Source organism: Symsagittifera roscoffensis, chromosome 3, assembly GCF_963678635.1.
Source record: "Symsagittifera roscoffensis chromosome 3, txSymRosc1.1, whole genome shotgun sequence".
Lineage (NCBI taxonomy): Eukaryota > Metazoa > Xenacoelomorpha > Acoela > Convolutidae > Symsagittifera > Symsagittifera roscoffensis.
Window position 1 is genome coordinate 10,929,079 of NC_087064.1, and position 18,849 is coordinate 10,947,927.

General features: G+C 33.8%; 1 protein-coding gene across 2 annotated transcripts in view; it reads right to left on the minus strand.

Annotated features, from left to right (window-relative positions):
- LOC134842738 (protein prickle-like) overlaps window positions 1–17,762 on the minus strand; it is a 55,712-nt gene extending 37,950 nt beyond the window's left edge. Inside the window, exons 1-3 of one of the 2 annotated variants that reach the window (XM_063859215.1) lie at window positions 17,753–17,762; window positions 13,960–15,455; window positions 1,962–2,281 (exon numbers count right to left, since the gene is read on the minus strand). In XM_063859215.1, coding sequence (XP_063715285.1) covers window positions 1,962–2,281; window positions 13,960–15,051 — 1,412 coding nt within the window. In that variant the 5' untranslated portion in view covers window positions 15,052–15,455; window positions 17,753–17,762. Of the gene's footprint in view, window positions 1–1,961; window positions 2,282–13,959; window positions 15,632–17,752 lie in introns of those variants that run through there. The other variant, XM_063859214.1, reaches the window with a different exon arrangement.
- Window positions 17,763–18,849: the final 1,087 nt, after the last annotated feature.

Here is an 18,849-nt window from a genome sequence, read left to right on the forward strand (position 1 = left end):
TTTTTTAATCTAAATTGAATTAAGTATAAGTTCAAAAATTACTTAAAAACACATGGCTCAAAATAACATGAAAAAATTCGAGATTTAGTCTTCGAGAGGAATTTTCAAAACACGTATAAACTAGCGGAGCACATGGCCATAATACCAATTTTCAGACCCCCAGAATCCAACAAAAAATAATCGCAGGTAAAATATCATATTTAATTGAACTCAGAAAGATGACATCATTTTTTGTTCGGTAAGAAAAGCTTTATTTCAATTTTTAAAAAAATTGATCAAAAAATACCCGAAGCATAAGTTTTTCGTTACCTCCTTTGAAACAAATTGTTTTAATGCTGTTAAAAATTGTCAATTTTGTTATTTCTTTAAAAAATGAAACCATTACGAACAAATTTTCATCTTCAACATTTGGCTGTGATACAATAGGCTATTCTCGCATTTATTTTCAACGACACTCTGATTTTTGTGATTGAAGTTAAAATGGTTTTTTTTCTAGAGCAAAATCGTCTAATTCCAATTACCGGAGAACAAAATCGACTTCTAGTTTTTATCAATGGCTAATTGTCATTCGGACAAGTAAGCATGTAATATACGTCAGTTGGTTTTACTGCTAAGAATGTTCAATTCGCAATTCGATTTTGCCAAGTGAGAGTCAAACGTGGAAAATACGTCAATCAAGTTACAATGGTAAGGGCAAAAATCACCCTAAAGTCTCCAATTTGGGCGAAGCTTAGCTTATGAGATTTGGTCTGTTCCCTTTTTCTATTTCCATTCTTTTTTGTAAGCCAACCAGTCTGTGTTTTTTCTTTTGACCTTTAAAAAGAAATCAGTAATTTTCCTTCCAAAAAATAAGTTCAAATTTAGGAGGCTCGATTTTTGTTGGTTTCATAAGCTCATTTATATGTTGAATACCCAATTATATGTTAATCATGGAAAAAATGGTCGCAGTTAAAGTGTTAAGTGCTTCGTTTAGTCAAAATCTCCCGTAGATAGATCGCAAAATTTAGAAAATTCATCCATTATTTTTTAACTTTTTTTGAAAGGATATAACTAACTCCGTGCTAAAAACGAATTTGGTATCATCGTCATAGAAGAACTAAAAGCGATCAATACGTATCTTGGAAACGAATAAAACAAAAACTGATTTCATAAAAAATCGAGAAATAATTAATTGCAAAAAATGCAGAAGATGAAAGGGAAGCTTGTTTAGAAACAACATAGACATTTTGTCTCTTTCTTTATATTTTTATGTTCCACTTTCCGCAGATACGCTTGATGGTAAGAAAAGCCAATACCACAAATCCCCTTTGAACTCAAATCGATTGGTTGCAAAACACCTGTGCCGAAAGATACCATCGATCAATTTCAACAGAAATGAACCTCTTAATTGGCCGAATTTAAGTTGCACCATCTCTAAAAAATCTCACACATCTCTATTAAATAATCCACTATTGGTGAAAATTACAAACAGTTTAGAGTGATTTAGAGTTCGGCTAAAAATCGATTAGGACAGGAAATTTTTGCTATTGTACCATATTTCCCGCATTACCAAGTACTCTTTGGGGAGTGAACAGAAAATAAGGGGAAGAGTTTATCTCAATGCTTGATTTGAAGCTAATAACGGATGGGAGGAATCTATTTTAGCATCCTTTCTGAACACACGGTTTGTTCAAATGATTTCAACCGTTAAACGAGAGTTTTCAGGTGAAATATAAAAATATGACAGGGAGTAATGAAATTTATACAGAATTATCATCCAAAAGGTTCATTCTTCAGTTTATTAAGGGAAATAAAAGCAATTATATAGAAAAATCTCAGCAAGAAAAACATATTTGGTCAAAGATGACCTTAAAGCAAATAAATAGGGAGAAACATTGGATCGAGTGAACATCCTTAGCTTATGGGCACAAAAAAATTTTGAAAAAACTTTAAAAAATAAATTGTTGGACAGAAATCTTCACCTCCAGGGGTGTAATTTCAACTCCGGACATCTCTCCTCACACAGCACACACCCGTCAGCAGTCACAACTTGGTTGGTCAATGTCGCGCTCTTACTCTCCCCATCCAATCCCTCATTTCCCTGCGGAACACCAACCCCATTTCCCTGCGGAACACCAAACCCAACTGCTGGCGGTTTTTTCTGGCGTCCTCTTCGGCCACTGGTGTCTCTCTTGGCCTTGGGTCTCACGACAGGACCGGTCGCGATTGACGAGACACCTGAAGACGAGTCACTCGGCAAAGACGAAGGCCGACTCTGTTTTGATTCGTTGCTTGGGTTGCGCTGAAAGATAAAAATGTGATTTTTTTTTCACAATTGCTACCACAATTTTCATTGCAATCATGAAGATACACAGAGAAATCAATCGTTTTACCGTTCATTTTTGTTCAATTTTAATGCAAATAGCTTATTGACTTTTTTGTGGGGTCTGTTTTTCCGTTTTTATTCAAACTGCTAGCTTGATTGATTTCAAAATCACCATATTCGTATTGATTTAATTGATTCATCATTAACTATTTTATTCATCATATTAATATAAACAAAACAATAAAAAGTCAGTGTACTTCAAGACTAACACATTGCTTTTATTTTCTCTGAAATGCCATTCACCCTTTAAAAAAAGTAGGGTTTTCAATGGAGCTTGTGACTGATAAGGCTTGATATAAATCATCACCCAAACTTTGGCAGTTGATTATACGTGAGAAAACCGAAGTTCTCTTAATTAAGAATCTCCTGTTAGTGGTAGAGCAAATAGCCATTTTCTTTTAACTTTTTTTGAGGGCCCATGCCGTAATGCGACAACTCGCAACAAACTACAACTCGCATTAACAGACTGTTGCGCCAACTTATTGTTCCGACCATTTGAAAAATGGGGAGGAATTTCATATTCTGGTGTGTTTAAGTTTTTGTTTTTGCTTTTTGTTTTACTTGAAAAATCAACTACCACAAATAATCATCGGACTGTGTTGTTGGATATATTATATTGAAGCCCTTTCAGTCATGATTCGAACCAAAAACACTGATTTGAACACTGAGATCTAAAAAAAACTTTCCCAGAGTCGAGAAAAACCGGTTTGAAGTTTTTGAATTTTCGTTTTAATTCGATCACCCGAAGCAGACGAGCAGTCTTGCAACAGCTGAATTATGCGTAAATTAAAACCTTAAAACCTAACTTTAAGCAAGTAAACTAATTTTTGGAGTTTTTTAGTTTCATTTTGGGAACCAAAAACTTCAAAAAGCTCAAATTTTTTTTTTCAAAAACTTTTGAAAAAAAATTTTTTAATACTTTTTTTAGTTTTTCTAGTCAATTTTCTACAAAATTTTTGTACAATTTGCCTATATTACTATGACTGTCTAATATACCTAAGTTAGTTGTATCATTAAGTCATATCCTTTTATCACACCAAGCAAAAAAAACTACACTAATTCGGAAAAAAAAACTTTCTAAACCTGAGTTTTCTAAAGACCATGGTCGGAACATTCTCTGCTACCTGCACAGTAACCGGCTATCGTTGTTGCAATCTTGCCAGCAGAGGGTAGGATTTTAAACAAAAGCTTTAATTTTTCAAACTTTGAAATAAATTGATTTGCAAACTTTGCGAGTTGTCCCTTCCCTGAAAAATTGCGAGTTGACTTTCGTGGCGACTTGTCTCGCCACTGACCCATGAAGGCCAGAAAAACTAATCATTCAATCGCCAAGTGCCGTTCAGAAAGTCATTTTTTTGACAGCTGGCAACCTCTTTTAAAACTACTTTTAATTTTTCGAATCAGCCGAAGAGAATATCATAAATACCTATTTCCCAAATTACGCTCTTTCCCTAAAAAGGTCAGCAAATTTTTTGAAACATTTTTGAAAACGCGCGCTCGAATGCAAATTTTCGAAAATTGTATCGACTTTTTTCGGCCGACCAAACTATTTTACTAGTCTCCAAGAACACTATAACTATCCCTCTTTGAAAAAATTTTGAGCGCTTTGTGGCAAGGGGGAGCTAGAAAATTGCGTTTTCTGGTGCGCGTTCCTTAGATTTATTCCCCAAATATAAGTTTATATAGCGCCGAAAGAGCTTTTAAGAAAAGTGTCGGTCGGCCAAAAAATAAGTCATAAACTAGCACTTAAGGGAAGAACCTTTGGAAGGCCGGGGGGACAATCTTTGAGAGGAGATAGGCGTCCGCCAAATTGCCCTATCTAAATCCATCCTGACTGCACAATTAATCCTTGTTCATAACATGTTCCATTCAAAATCTCAGTAGGAAAACAAAATATCAATTAGGGGCAGATTTTTGAAACCCGGATCAAAACATCCTCTTTGAATAGAGCGAGCCAGCATTTTAATGTTCAATTCAGAAAAAAGTGAACATAATTTTTCGCGATTATGTGTGCAGTATGCTGTAACATCTAAGAGGAAAGGGTAAGTTTTTGTGTTCTTTTTCAAAAACTTCTAAAAAACGTAGAAGGAACTTTTTTATGGAACCTGGTTTGCCAAAAAAAGAAATTACTGCCCCGCCTACCTTTTAAAATCTCTGAAGTAGTTTTTCTTAAAAAAAATTGAAAAGAGTCAAGAAAAGGTGAAACTCAATTTTTTTTTTCAAAACTTTTTGATTGTTTTTTCCCTACAATTTTTATTTAAAATCTGATGACTTTAGTGACTCGATTGCTCAGTCATTTATCTTGCGATCTAGTCTACACATTAGAAGGAGAATGTAAATATTGCGCACAAAAACTATCTCAATATTGATCAATTGGCAATTTTCTAGACCCAGAAAATATATGCTGCAAAAGAATATGTTTTTTCTAGTTTAAACTCAAGACATAATAATTTTTGGTTAAAAATTTGGAAAAAGGCTTGCACAAAAAAAAACAAACCGAGCAATATTGGAGTTCCTTGAAGTTTGAACAGAAAAAAAATCATTTCAAGGTACAAAAGTTTTTGCTGTACAAAATGTTTCCTAATCTATGACTGGTAAAATTTATGATTGGTTTTAAGCAGAATCAAGAACTAATAATTAAATCTCGCAGCCATTGGAGCTAGATATGGATCAATTAGCCTCCCTTTCTTTAATTTGGAATTAGTTTTGAGACGGGATAGCTCAAAAACAATTTTTTTAAACAGAAAACTGCAGATTCTGATCGCAACAAATTTTCTAATTTTTTGTTCCGACTTTCGATACAAAAGTCACGAAATATTTGTGCTCGGGGTGGGTTTTTTTCTTCAGACAAATTTCGACTTTTTAAATAGCCGTTTTTGACGGAATTTTTTTATATCATTCAAAAGGTATTGTTGTCCTGAGCTTAAATTTGAAAAGATATTTAACCTGTGATCATTTTTCGTAAAGTTATGAGGGTTTAAAGATTGCCACATTGACCAATTTGGGACAATTAACGCGCGATATAATTCGCGCTATTAACGCGCAAGCGGAGATTTAATCCGTCTTACAAATCTTTCCAAATTGGTTGAACGAAGCTTATTTGCCATAATTGATTTGTAACTAGGAGCGAAATCTATTCTTTTGTATTTTATATGGCGTGTGGGGGGATGATTTTCATTAAAAAAATCAAATTTTAGAAAAATAAATTTTCGTTTTTTTTTTATTTCGTTTAATTTTTTTAATGTTTTTACTGCTGCTCCATAAACCTTAGAGGCAGTCGGAACACTCAGGGCTTCGCCCTGATACGAGCAGTCTTGTTCAAATTGAAATCGGTAGTTCTCTGTCACCACAGATTTTACAAAAAATAGCGGTAGTGAAAAAGTTTTTGATTTTGATCTAACGGCAACAAACTTTTTCAGATGATATAAGAAAACTTATCAAAAGGTGAAAAGTTGAGATTTGTATGGAGAAAAAATCACATCTTGAACAAATGTTTCATTCCCTTAGAACGAATCTATTTTTAAATCAAAAACATTTAACTAACTGTAAAAATAGCATTTAGCGTGCTTCATAAATATCGCTAGAAATGCGTTAACCGGATTTTGGTTATGGTACAGCGTGCAGCTCTCATTAATAGTTTATTTTTTACTCCTAATCTAAGATGATTTCGATAAGTTACTGTTCATTAAATTGAACCAAGGACCCATTAACATCAAGTTTTAAAAAAATATCTGTAATTCTTTCAAAATTTCTGGTAAATTTTTTGTATTTAATATTATTGTTGAGATGGAAGATTTCAGGCGGCTCAATGTTTGATGCAATAACAACTTGTCGTATTTCTTACGATATTTTGCTTCTTTCTTAAGTGAGAACTTTAAAAGGGAGCTACTATCACTTCATAATTCTTTTCGATCTACTGAATTCTTCAATTGAGCATTTTCCGTTCAAGTATCAAGTTGAAAAAAGAGGAGACTTAACTTTTCAGGGAAAATTGATTTTAATATGAGTCATGGTTAAGTAAACTCTCCCCTTCAAAACGCCATTGTAATCTATCTCCAGGCTAAAAATTCTGAAAAATCTGTCAGTTCTTTCAAAAATCAAAAAACACATTTCCATAACCGTCACGCAAGTCAGTCATAAATTGATTTTCTCGTAGCTGGAAATTTTTGTTTTGTTCAAGTGTTCACGCATGTTTTATCATCTCAAAGCAGTGGAAAAATGAATTCGGTTTGCTGAAAATGATTCAGAACACAGCAATAAAGTACATTACTGCTGATTTTCAATTCCATCATAAATTGCTCTTTCAAACGGCGGAGATGAATTGACACCAGCGATGAGCCGATACGTCGAAGAGCAGAATTAAAAAAAAAAGCAGAAGCTTAGAAATGTAGCTTTTTTTGGATGTCACTTCTTTAGATTAAAAATTAAAAGGGTCAAGTTTTGGTGTAGTGTATTTTGCTAGATGTCTATACGCATCAAATTTTTCTATTTTTAAACTTGAAAATTTTTTTTGTCTCTTTTTGAGAAAAATGTAACCAACCAGAATCTTGAAAATTTCGCAATTCTTCTTCTCAATGTTTGTCGTCTTAACGGCCTGTCGCCTTATATACCTACCAACACGGTTACTAAAGCGCCCTAGATCCGGAGGAGACATTTTTGTTGACATATGAGGAGTTGGCATCCAGCAGTGCATGTTGTAACATGTGTCAGCCCGCATAACGGACTGCGAGCAAGTTTAACTACACGCACTTGTGGCCATAACAAAATTTCACCACTAAGCGCCAACATCCCAAGCCTATTTCGTCTTCTCAATCATAAATTGAAAATTATTCAGATTTTTTTTGCTAAGATATTGAAAAGAACCGATTTTTATTAATGGCTGCCGGTTGATGTGCAAGTAGCGCAGAAATTTCCAATATTAAAAAAAAAACATGCTTATAATTTTATTCTTTTTTTTTCAAATTGTGTTTTTTGTGTGTGGTGTGATAAAAGGATCTGTCGAAAGCCTCAAACTTAAGCTTGTTCTACAGTCACAGTAAAATAGACAAGATGTGCAACAATTTATGTCGAAATATCTTAAGCAAAACAAAACAAACTCAAAAAACTTAGAAATTTTTTTTTTCAAATATTTTTTTTTCGACTTTTTATCAATAAAATTTTTTGTTGAATATTTTTCAAATCTGTGAAATTTCAAATTTTTTTTCTGGTTTGGTGTTTAAAAAAATTACTGGAGCAAAAAGTTTCACGGCTTTTTTTAACAATAAGCCTGCTCGCTCGCTTTACTCAATCAAAATTGTACTGAAACTCAAAACATTTTAACCGTTTTTCTCGACAATTGGATAACTTTCTGTTTTTTTAAATGTCGTTCGAATGAGGATTGAAAGAGTTCTGATAAGATATACACTCCAGTCATTCTGATGATTTGTTGAGGTAACTGCGTTTGCTTGAAAAATAAAACAAGCCTGCTTGCCCACTTTATTCGCTCGAACTTAGGCAACAAACCAGAAAGTTCAAATGGATTTTTCTCAATTTTCAGAATTTTTTTGGAATGTTTCTACTTTTGAGATTTCATTGTTATGTGGGAAGCTGCCATCCTTCAGTTCATGTTGTAACACGTGTCAGCCGGCATAACGGACTGCGAGCAAATTTAGCTACACGCACTTGTGGCAATTACTAAAGTTACAAAAGTTCACCACTATGAAACGACATCCCAATACTATTTCGTCTTCACAATCAAAAATTGGAAAATAATCATTTTTTTCATGTTGGGAAATTTAAAAAAAAACAAGTAGCGCAGAGTTTTCCAACCGTGTTTTTCTAAAAACATTCATAAAATTTTAATCTTTGCTTAAGTTGGTGTTTTTGTGCGTGGTTTGTTAAAAAAAATTACTAAAAGTCTTAATTTTAGGCGTATTAAACGGTCAAAATGAAATGAACAAATTTTTCTACACTATTTGTCGAAAAATTACAAGCAACAAAAACATAGACAAACACAAAAGCCTCAATTTTTTCAAACATTCTGTTTTGATTTTTGTTTGAATTTTTTAAACACTTTTTTTTAAAAACACTGAAAAACATTTTACTGGATTTAAACTTAAGTTTCACTGCTTATTTTTTACAATAAGCCTGCTCGCTTGCTTCACTCGATCAAAATTGCGCTGAAATTCAAACGATTTTAACCAGTTTTTCTGCCGTTTAAATGTGAGCTGAAAGGATTCTCTTGTGATATACGCTCCAATCATTCCGATGATTAGTTGTGGTAACTGCGTTTGGTTGAAAAACAAAAAAAGCCTGCCTGCTCACTTTATTCGCTCAAAATTAGACCTCAAACCAAAATTTTCAAATGAGTTGTCCTAAATTTTCAAAAAAATTTTCGAAAAAGTTTTGTTGTCCTTCGAATCTCTGTAAAAATTGTCGTTCGAATCTCTTAAAATTTCCGAGAAGAGTTTCAAACTATTTGTCCTCAACCCATTCCGATTATGCTTTATTCAGATTATGCTACCAGACTTTGCATGGGAGAAAAATTAAAACACAACTGAATACGCAGTTACTCCCCATTTTCGTTGGTAGGACTAAATACAATTACAACAAGGATAGCCGGTTACTGTGCAAGTAATACAGAATGTTCCGACCATAGTCTTTAGAAAACTACGGTTCAGAACGTTTTTTCCAAATTAATTTTTTTTTCTGCTTGTTTTGATGAAAGGATATGAAGTAGAAAAATAATTTAGGCATATTTGATAGTCATAGTAATAAAGGAAAATTGGACAAAAAGTTTTGAAGAAACATGTCTAAAAAAACTTTAAGAAAAAATTGATTCAAAACTTTTTTTTGCAGAAAATTTATGATTTTTTGAAATTGTTTATTACAAAATTGGAGCAAAAAAACTTCAAAAACTATGTTTATTTGCTCAAAATTTAGTTTTAAGTTTTTAAATTAGGCATAATTTATCTGTTGTAAGTCTGCTCGTTTGCTTTATTTGCTCGAATTAAGACAAAAATCAAAAATTTTAAACCGGTTTTTCTCGACATTGGGAGAAATTTTTCAGAATTTCTTAATGTGGATCAAATCACGACTGAAGAGGCTTTAATATGATTTTACTCAACCCAGTACGATGATAAAATATACTCTAATACAAAGTTCCTCCCCATTTTCAATGGTCGGAACAAAAAAAAGAATTTCAGTTTTTTGTTGTTTTATATGATAATTTTCAAAAACATTCAAACGTGTCCCGCGGAAATGAATGAATTTAGCAATGAGATCATTCCATAGAAAAAAAAACACTTTTCATGAAAAAAAAATTTTTTTTTAAAGTTTTATTAATTTGCAACTGGTGCCATAGTAGTTCTGGTCTAGTGGATTGCTGTGACTACTTGAAGTACATGTTGAGCTGAATGGTTAGGTTCTGTTTGCTTGACTGATCTGCAATTGGAGTTCAAAATCATAAATGAAGGTGCGTAAGAGGAGAGCGCAATTATTTGAAAAGGGTCACTTAACTGAGATTTCCAACTTCAGAGAAGAATTTAACCGGTTAGATGGGTAATTGCAAATACTCTTGGTGCTTTCAAGGTATTCTAATTGTAGGTTAGAAGCTAAATCATCAGATAGTTGAAATAAATGCAGAAATCTAATAGAGCATAAAAATCTAAAAACTATCTTAATGCGCTTTTTAAAATGATTTATTTTTTCTTATGTTAAATTCATCAGATCGACTAGACTCTAATAAAGCATAGCCCCCGGAAAATTATATCCTACCAACCTAATGTTTTTTTTTTTTGCTGTGATGGGGTTACAGTTTTTGTTTAGGGAGAGGGTTTTAATGGGAGGGGGTTTTAATGGGAAAGAAATTTGGCCATATTTGCTTAATTCAGATGAATTAATTTTGACATTTGTGATACAGGATTTTTAAGTAGCTGTTGCAGCTCTTAAAACTGTTCTGCTTATAAGCCGCGTGATAATTGAGAAGCAGTATTTGTTCGTAGCTTAGTTTGTCAGTTAGGATTGTCCATAACTTAATCAGAAGATTAAAGGCATCAGTCAAATCTGATTGAAGTGTCTGGTATCTAAGCCTGATAATTTACTCGCCAGCCAACCTTGAAGTTCAAAGGTACAAATCTTGCATTTGGTAGACATTCTGTAATTCAATGCTCACGAAACGGCTATTCTGATTTTGTATGAAGTAATGAATAGTCAATAGATTTCAACATACTAGAAATATGCATCACACAAAAAAAGTTCAATCACAGTTATATATTAAAGTAATTAAACAGTCTAAAGTAATTAAACAAATTCGAAAAAATCAAAGTTCATAAAAAATTTTGAGTTGCTTTTAAAAAAGATAAAAGTTCTGAATAATTTGACTGCCTCTTAGGTCCCCAGATATGAATAATAGTTTCAGGAAATTTTGAAATTGATAGTTTTTTAATGAACAAATTTTTGCTTTTGTTAGATTATTTTTTCGAAAGTATTTCCCACTACACCTTTTGAGGTAAAAAAAAAGAGAGTGATAGCATTGTTGTTAGTGCGGAATATTTATGCTTTGGGTGGTCTTTTATTCACTAAATTTCTATTCTTATTAAGCATTTTGGAGGGAAATTTTTTATACAATCTGAAGGATATTATTGTCCGGTGTTCAAGGAGAAAAAACGCACACCGCAAAATTATACCATTCCAATGATTTTCAAGCATTATGACTAACTTAATCTAGTTCTTGATAAAGTGTTTATATTTTAGACATCTTTTTTGGGTTTAAACTGAGCCAGGCAATTTTGTTTAGAATTTGGTTTTTTCTTATCTGCTGAATGAAACTTAATAGTATGGAGCGTTCTTTTTTCCATTTTCTTAATCATGAGGCAGCAAATAATCGGACGGATTCAATTTCATCTGCAAAAAAGAGTCACGTGTGATCACATGTAGTTTGCGAGGTCACTTGGCATCTAAAAGTTAGTGTTTAGCTTTTTCTAGTATATCGAAGTTCAATACATTTTCATTATCACAAATCACAGGTTGTTTTCTGCGCTTTTTCGATTTTTATTGAGATGTAATATTGTTCAAATGTGTGGAAAAACTCAGTAAAATCACATTTGTACAAATGCAATCAGGTTTTTGGATTCAATTTTGGTGCTAAACGAACAAAAAGTCTCTGCATAATAATTATTTGGAATCGAAATTTGACTCAAGAGAATTTTGAATAGTGACAAACGACGGGGTGTTTTACTTTTGAACATCCTAAGAATTTATTGAGAGTTATGAAACTTTTTGCGTTGCCGTACATTTATCTTATACGGTTTTTTTTGTGCGAGTTTTTTTTTATGCGTGTTCTCGCTAGAATTCTTAGCGAGAAAAAACCAAGGTCGTAACTAATGAGTTTTCTGGTGAACGAAGTACAGTGTGTGAAAAAAGTCCAAAACTGAAAGATTGAAACAAAGTTCACAAATTGTTCAGGCGCCATTTTAAAGTTGACTTTTTATTGTTTTCTTTTTGCGTAATTTATGACAGTTCTTTATTCTTTGTTGACTTTTAATTTCCGATAATTACGGTTAATTTACGTATGAATTGAAATGTTGTCAATCGGCCAGCTACCCGAGACCGATCTACCGGAGTACCGAAACGAGGCAGAAATAATGCGATTGGTACTGTTTTGTCGGATATGCTCGCATAATCATTTGAGGCAAAAATGTATTATTGCCAATTCAGCAAATGCTGTATCGAAACAACTAAGCAACGAACCTGCGCAAAAAAAATTGGTTTCTTAAATCATGATTTCTCAAAAAGGAGTAAAATTAAGACCAACTAAAAAACTTTTCATGGCAATTTCAATAGGCAAGAATTTTTTAAATAATTGTTGTACATAATAGTTGATTGTCATTTGCCGTTAAAAAAATTGATTTGTCTAAAGAGAAAAAGAATCGGCTCATAGTTGATAAAAGGTTCATTCAAATCTGGCAACACATTAAAAAATTTGCGAGCTATTCTCTAAGCAGTATCTTTGGTTTTCACAAACTTACTTTTTTAATGAAAAATAGTCACAAACTGCTGCAGGATGAACAAAAAAATTAGAAAGTTTGTCGGACTTTTTAATGAACTAAAAAAGTTTGATTTTTTGTGAAAGTCGACATAATAGTGAGGATTTCATTGTTAGAAAACACTCGTAATTTTTGAAAAGGCTAGCCGAGGTTTATTGTAAAACGTTATATGATATAACTGATAGGGATTTGACATCCTGAGACAACTCAGGGGATCCTCTTTAATAATAGTTTACGAAATCCACTTTTTGGTTGACCAACATTTAAGTTTGTTGAGGAAGCAGATGTTCTCAAAATCTTCACTTCTGGAACTTTTTACCAAATTCATTGAGACCATAAAACTTTTAGGCATTTTATTTTTTTATTGATTTGAAAAACCTCGGAAGTTCATTTTGGTGGATCTCAAAAAATTAAGCAAAATTTTGAAGAAATTTATTCTTCTTGTAAAGATTATCCATATCTACTTTAAATTTTTGATTGATAAAACCCGTTTTATTGATGATTTTCTATCTGACAAACTAAAAAATTTAAGCCATAAGCAAACCTTAAAAGAAAGAAACAAAAAATGTGTTACTGGAGTTTTTTGCTGAAAATTGTGACCTAGAAAGATTTTCTTTTACAGGAATACGTTGTGTACAAGCGCTTTCTGACCTAAAAACTAGAAAAGGAAGTGTTATAGGAAAACGTTTTTATAGTTTTTTAATCAGAAATAGAATGGATATAATGTAATAGCATTAAAAAAGACCTTTCAAATTGTAGGGTGCAAAACCAAACCCTCCCTTGTGTACAAAATAAATCTTGCAAAGCACGGCAAATCTAGCAAGAGTGTTGCAAGATTCTTGCAGGAGTTGCATTCACAATTCAGTTGCTTTCAAACTGAACTTTCCACGTAATTAAAGGAATGCAAATCTCGCAAAAATCTTGCAAGGTTTGTATTTCCTAAACCACGTAAGATTTCACTGATGTTTCATAATAAAATCCATTTCGCGCAAACACCTAGAATTACACATTTTTCATTTTTTTTGCCAATAGTCAAATTTTTAGGGTTAGTTAGCGGTCAGAATTATCTGATTAATTAGATATTAATGTTTTTCAAACTGTTTTTCTAATCTACCTATACTATATTCTTTCGGCTTAGGGGAACTATAATCCAGCATTCTCCGCTGTGAGATTGTACTGAGTATCTGCTAGAGGCTAGCAAAAGTTTTAGAAACCTTTCGTTATAAAAAAAACAGCAACACGCGTTTAAATATCTTTGTAGTGGAATGCAAAATCTTGCTTTTTTGCAAACGGAATGTAAGCAATTAAATTAGACGAATGTATAAAATTAGACGATAAAGCAAAAAACTTCAAACCGGTTTGTCTCAACACTGGGAAAACTTTTTTGAAATGTTATAGTGTCGTTTGAATAATGACTGAAAGGGCTTCAGTATGATATATCCCTCAACTCACTGCGATGATTTTTTGTGGTAGCTGAATTTGGTTGCAGACAATCATTTAACTAACTGCATTTTTTGAAGCAAAAAGTTACATTAAAATATAGCTCATCAAAAAGCAATTGAGACTTACTGGTCTGAAGGTAGGGGTTAAAGAAGCTGGCCAAATCATTTGATCAGCACCTGGTTTTCTATAATTGGAGCTAGATCCTTCACTTGTTCCGCTTTGTTCTGAAACAATCGAGTAGTTTGACGACTCTGATGACACCATCGAGTTGCGCAATGAATTACGTAATGAACTCGGTCCACTGCTCTGATTGGACGACGGAGCTGACACTCTTGGATCCGAGTCCGAGCTTGATCTCTGTGAGTTATGACTTTCTTTCATGGCGAGTAAATTTTTGGGCAGATACGGTTTAAAAGCACTGCTCTGTTTCTCATGAGTCGCAACAGAAGACGGTGTTTCCGAGGGTAGAATCATTGCTTTTGGCATCACCAACGAGCCCTCTTCGGGACTCGGAGTCGGGGATCCACTCGCATTGCTTACCAAGTCTGTGCTTGTCGTACTTCCATAAATATGCGACTTGTCAATATTACAAGCTGTCATCAAGGCCGGAAGGCGCGGCTGTGAAGCTGAAATGGGCGCGTAAATTGAAGTGTTTGAGCAACTTACGATTCCCGAATCGGCCGGAGAGTTGATGCAATCTGCATGTATAAGGGCGTCTTCGGAGGAGCCGACATGAACTAGCGTCATTGGCTGGAGTTCCATGACTGCTGATCGGTTCCTTGGAGACCCTGGAATTCCTGGAACTGATGATCCTCCTCTGGTTTCGATTGATTTGATAGGCGAACAGGGTGGTTTTCTCCGTCCAGTTGATAAAGCAATCAAATTGATTTGTGGTTCGGGTTGAGTTATTGACGGGTTAAAATTGTCATTTCTGGGCAGGTTTTCAGCTGGAGCTAAGCTGATACCGGTTGCGTGCACATTTTGGGTTTCATTTGTGAGAGGAACTGATTTTGCGGTGGGCGATAAAAATTCGGTTTCAAATTGAAGTTGATTTTGAGGGTAAGAGATAGGTAACACTGGAACTAGGAAATCTCCATACGAAGGTGGGTAGCTCCTATCGCTGACATTTCGGCGCCAAGATTCCGCCGAGTTTGTGTTTTTATGCGCTGGCGATTTATTTTGGACGCTGGTCGTAGAATAACTCTGGAGATTTGACATGCTGGGCTGCTAATCCAGTAATAAACAAGAGCGGATTAAAAAACGATAAAAGTCTCCTGTGCTCTAGTCTTTCTGGTGGAGCGAATAGTCCAAATTCAACTTGATTTGCGCATATTTTCCCAGGTTTTCAACCCAAAAAGGATCAATTCAAATTGCACTTCTGTCAAAATGTCTTAATGGGAGAAAGCGTAACGGTTCATTGAAGAAATCAAGCAGGCTGTAATGGCTAGTAGAAGGACATTGGCTAAAATTTAGAAAGGTCTGACTTTTTTGTAGAGGCTATTTGCAAAAAATGGGGGGGGGGGGGTTACGCGTGTAAATTATTGGCGGTGAAGGATCAATCGAAAGAAAAAGCGACCGAATAGGCCTGCCGGCTAAGACTGATAGAATGTGAACAAAGGTAACTGTAAAACAACGACGCGTGTCAGAAAACGGAGAATGATTACTTACTAGGGAACAGATTCCTTTTTTTACAACTATCAATTATTCAGAAAAGCCGCGGTAAAACTGAAGTAAAAAGCATACAGATCGATGAAAAATTGGTACAAAACTATAACCGGATGCTTTCTCTGGAATACAAAATATTGTGTACAGTCCTATTATTGGAGCCACCTTTTTCTGGCAATATTACCATTATTTTTCATCCATTCAAATCGATCGATAAGGAGATGGTCCATTGCAACTGAAGCAAAAAAAAATTGGTAATAGCACCAACAAAAGAAACACACTAAATTTTACAATGGGAGCTCTTTTTATTTGGGTTAATAAGTTTTTCTACTTATCGAACAAAAAAAGTGAAATGAACGCTTACAATTTGATCAATGGTATAAAATTAAAAGCGAGTTGCTTCTTAGATACCCCTGAAATTTTGAACTGTTTTTTTTTTACCTTGTTTATCCACCCACATCAAATTTTAAATGGCAAGATGTTGAATGAAATGGGAGGGAATAGCTTTGTTTGCGCTATTGGCATTTGTGGAAATAGTTTAGAAAACCACTTTCACGGACAAAAAGAGCAAACAGATTGCTTTTTATGCAAGTAGTTTTCCAAATGGGCTACAACTGACCTAGTAAACAAACAAAAGTGGGCAACGATCTTGGGCCCATTGGTTTTTTAATTCCTGCTGAAATTCCAGCTGAAGTACAAGACTGCTCGTATATACGGTCAAAGTCCTGGATGTTTCGACTGCCCCTGAATCCAAACCGAATAGATTTTTGCGAAAAGAAAAAAATTAAAAACTATAAATTTTGGACAATATCAAAAATCAAGTGTGAAAAGTTGAGTAGTACGAAATAAATATGACCAATTAGCTAGCCTCAAATCAATTTGGAACAATTTTGTTGTGCGGGATAATTCGCTAAGCCAGCATAAAAACTCGCGTTACGTTTTCAGGAATCTCGATAAAATGTTTGAAGTGGAAATTTTCAAACTGCTAAGAATTTACAAAAAATGATTGGAGCTAAAATAACTTTTCAAATTTGATTTTAGGGAGTCAATATCTTTAATGGTGCACAAAAATTAATTTTTAAAAACCATTATTTTGATCGCCGGAAGTTGACTGAATAACAAACAGGACTGCTCGTATCAGAACAACGCTGAATGTTCCGACTGCCCACTAATTAGTTTCGAATAGTCTTTAGTTTTTGAAATGTTGACAAACTGAAACAAGACTGTTCGTATCAGGGCGAAGCCCTGAGTGTTTTGGCTGCCTTGTAAGGTTTATGGAGTAGTAGTAACGAAAAAAAATTAAATGTAATAAAATAAAATTAAAACTTTTTTTCTCTAAAATTTGAAATTTTTTATGAAATCACCACCCCCCCCCCCCCACACGTCATGTAAAGTACAAAAAAAATAGATTTCGCTCCTATTAATTCAATTATGGCAAATAAATTTACCTTAACCAATTTGGAAAGATTTCCAAGACGGATTAAATTTCCGCTCACGCGTTAATAGCGCCAAATATATCGCGCGTTAATTGTCCCAAATTGATCAAAATGGCAATCTTTAAACCTCCATAACTGTACGAAAAATGATCACAAGTGAAATATCTTTCCAAATTTAAGCTCAGGACAACAATAAGTTTTGAATATCATTTAAAAAATTCTGTGAAAAATGGCTAATTAAAAAGTCGAAATTTGTCTGAAGAAAAAAAAACCCACCCGAGCACAAATATTTTGTAATTTTCGTATCAAAATTCGGAACAAAAATTAGGCTGATAATACCAGTGTTAAAACTCGAGTCGTTTATGGAATTAATAAAACCAATTAGCTTGCCTCAACTCAATTTGGAACGATAATGAGTGGGGATAATTTGCCACGCATTATTAATTCGCCTATTGAAAAAAAACTTTCAAAGTATTATTGCCAAGTATACTTCGGATTGCCAGGCACACTCGCTTGACAATCCGAAGATTTCCGGATTGATGCCCATACGCAGTCAACCTTTCTAAAGTCTGTCTGAATAAAAAAAAACCACCCCGAGCATATATATTCCTCATTTTTTCGAAAGTAGGAACAAAAACCACACCAGGCATAAATATTCTGTTTTCTTCGAAAGTCGGAAAAAAATGTTTCGGTGCTTGCGGAACAAATTTATGATATAATCAAATAAAAACGGAATGAAAATTAACAGTGGCACATTAGATTAGAAAAATCTTCAATATATTATTTAAACAGTCGTTCAGGCTATGTTTTTTGTTCACAGCAGACGAGACGGTATGTTGTTAGAAAATAGATGCATGAAAATTGAATGAATGTGAAATGATCAAATAGGCAGAAAAAAAAAGAAAAATTGGTTGGTGCTGCTATGACTTAGTAATATGAAAAAGACGCGTGGCTGAAAAAAAATTCGATTCCCATTATCCATTTTGTTCAATTTAAGAAAAAGGACGTTTTTTTCTTCAGGGACGCCGCAAGGAAAATCAGAAAATGACAAAATCGGAAAATTATCACACTCGCAAGGGGTAGCTATCAGCGTATAACTGTTTCCTTTGATTACTGTGATTTCCTTTGTCGTCATTCTGTTTCAGTTTTTTACTGAGTTTCAGATTACAAATTAATTTTCATTCAAAAATGTTGCCAAAGCAGAAAAAATGGTTTCTGATTTCATGCCTATTCAATTAGCTCAGCAAGCAAAAAACAGCGTGGTATCCATCGTTTAATACCGTTTTTCTACATTTCCGGTAATGTATAAGAAAAAATGTATTTAATCAAATCAAGATTGAATTCTCTCTTTTCGATGAATTTTGAAACTCGGTAACTTGAAACTTATTTTTGAAGTCCAAAAATAAAGTAGTGCCATATGAAATTAATCGCATGATCAAAAGATGGTAATCTCAAACTTGGAGGAGACTAGAATTTGAGCTCTCTCTCTCTCTCTCTCTCTCTCTCTCTCTCTCTCTCTTTCACACGCACACACAGTACCCCCTATTGGGTTTCAAATTTAATTATTGGGCAATATATTGGTAAACTTACTACATTATATTGGTTAAAATATGTAATTTCCTCGCGTTTGGATGAATATCAGATGTATAAGTTCAACAGTTAATGATAACCAATTCTCAAATGTTCCTGGTAGCTTTATAAGAATAATTGTTCAAAGGGGGTAAAACTAGTTTATAATCTGTGAACGACTCTTCTATTAACTTCTCAGATGAGATTTATTATTTGGTGAGGTAGTTACTTCATACCCCGAGTTGAGGTTCTCATTTATGACTCACACTCAATTAGGTCAGCTCAGAAAATCGCAGAGCAATCAACCCTAGCTGAAAATCATACCAATCTGTGTCAGCCATCGTAG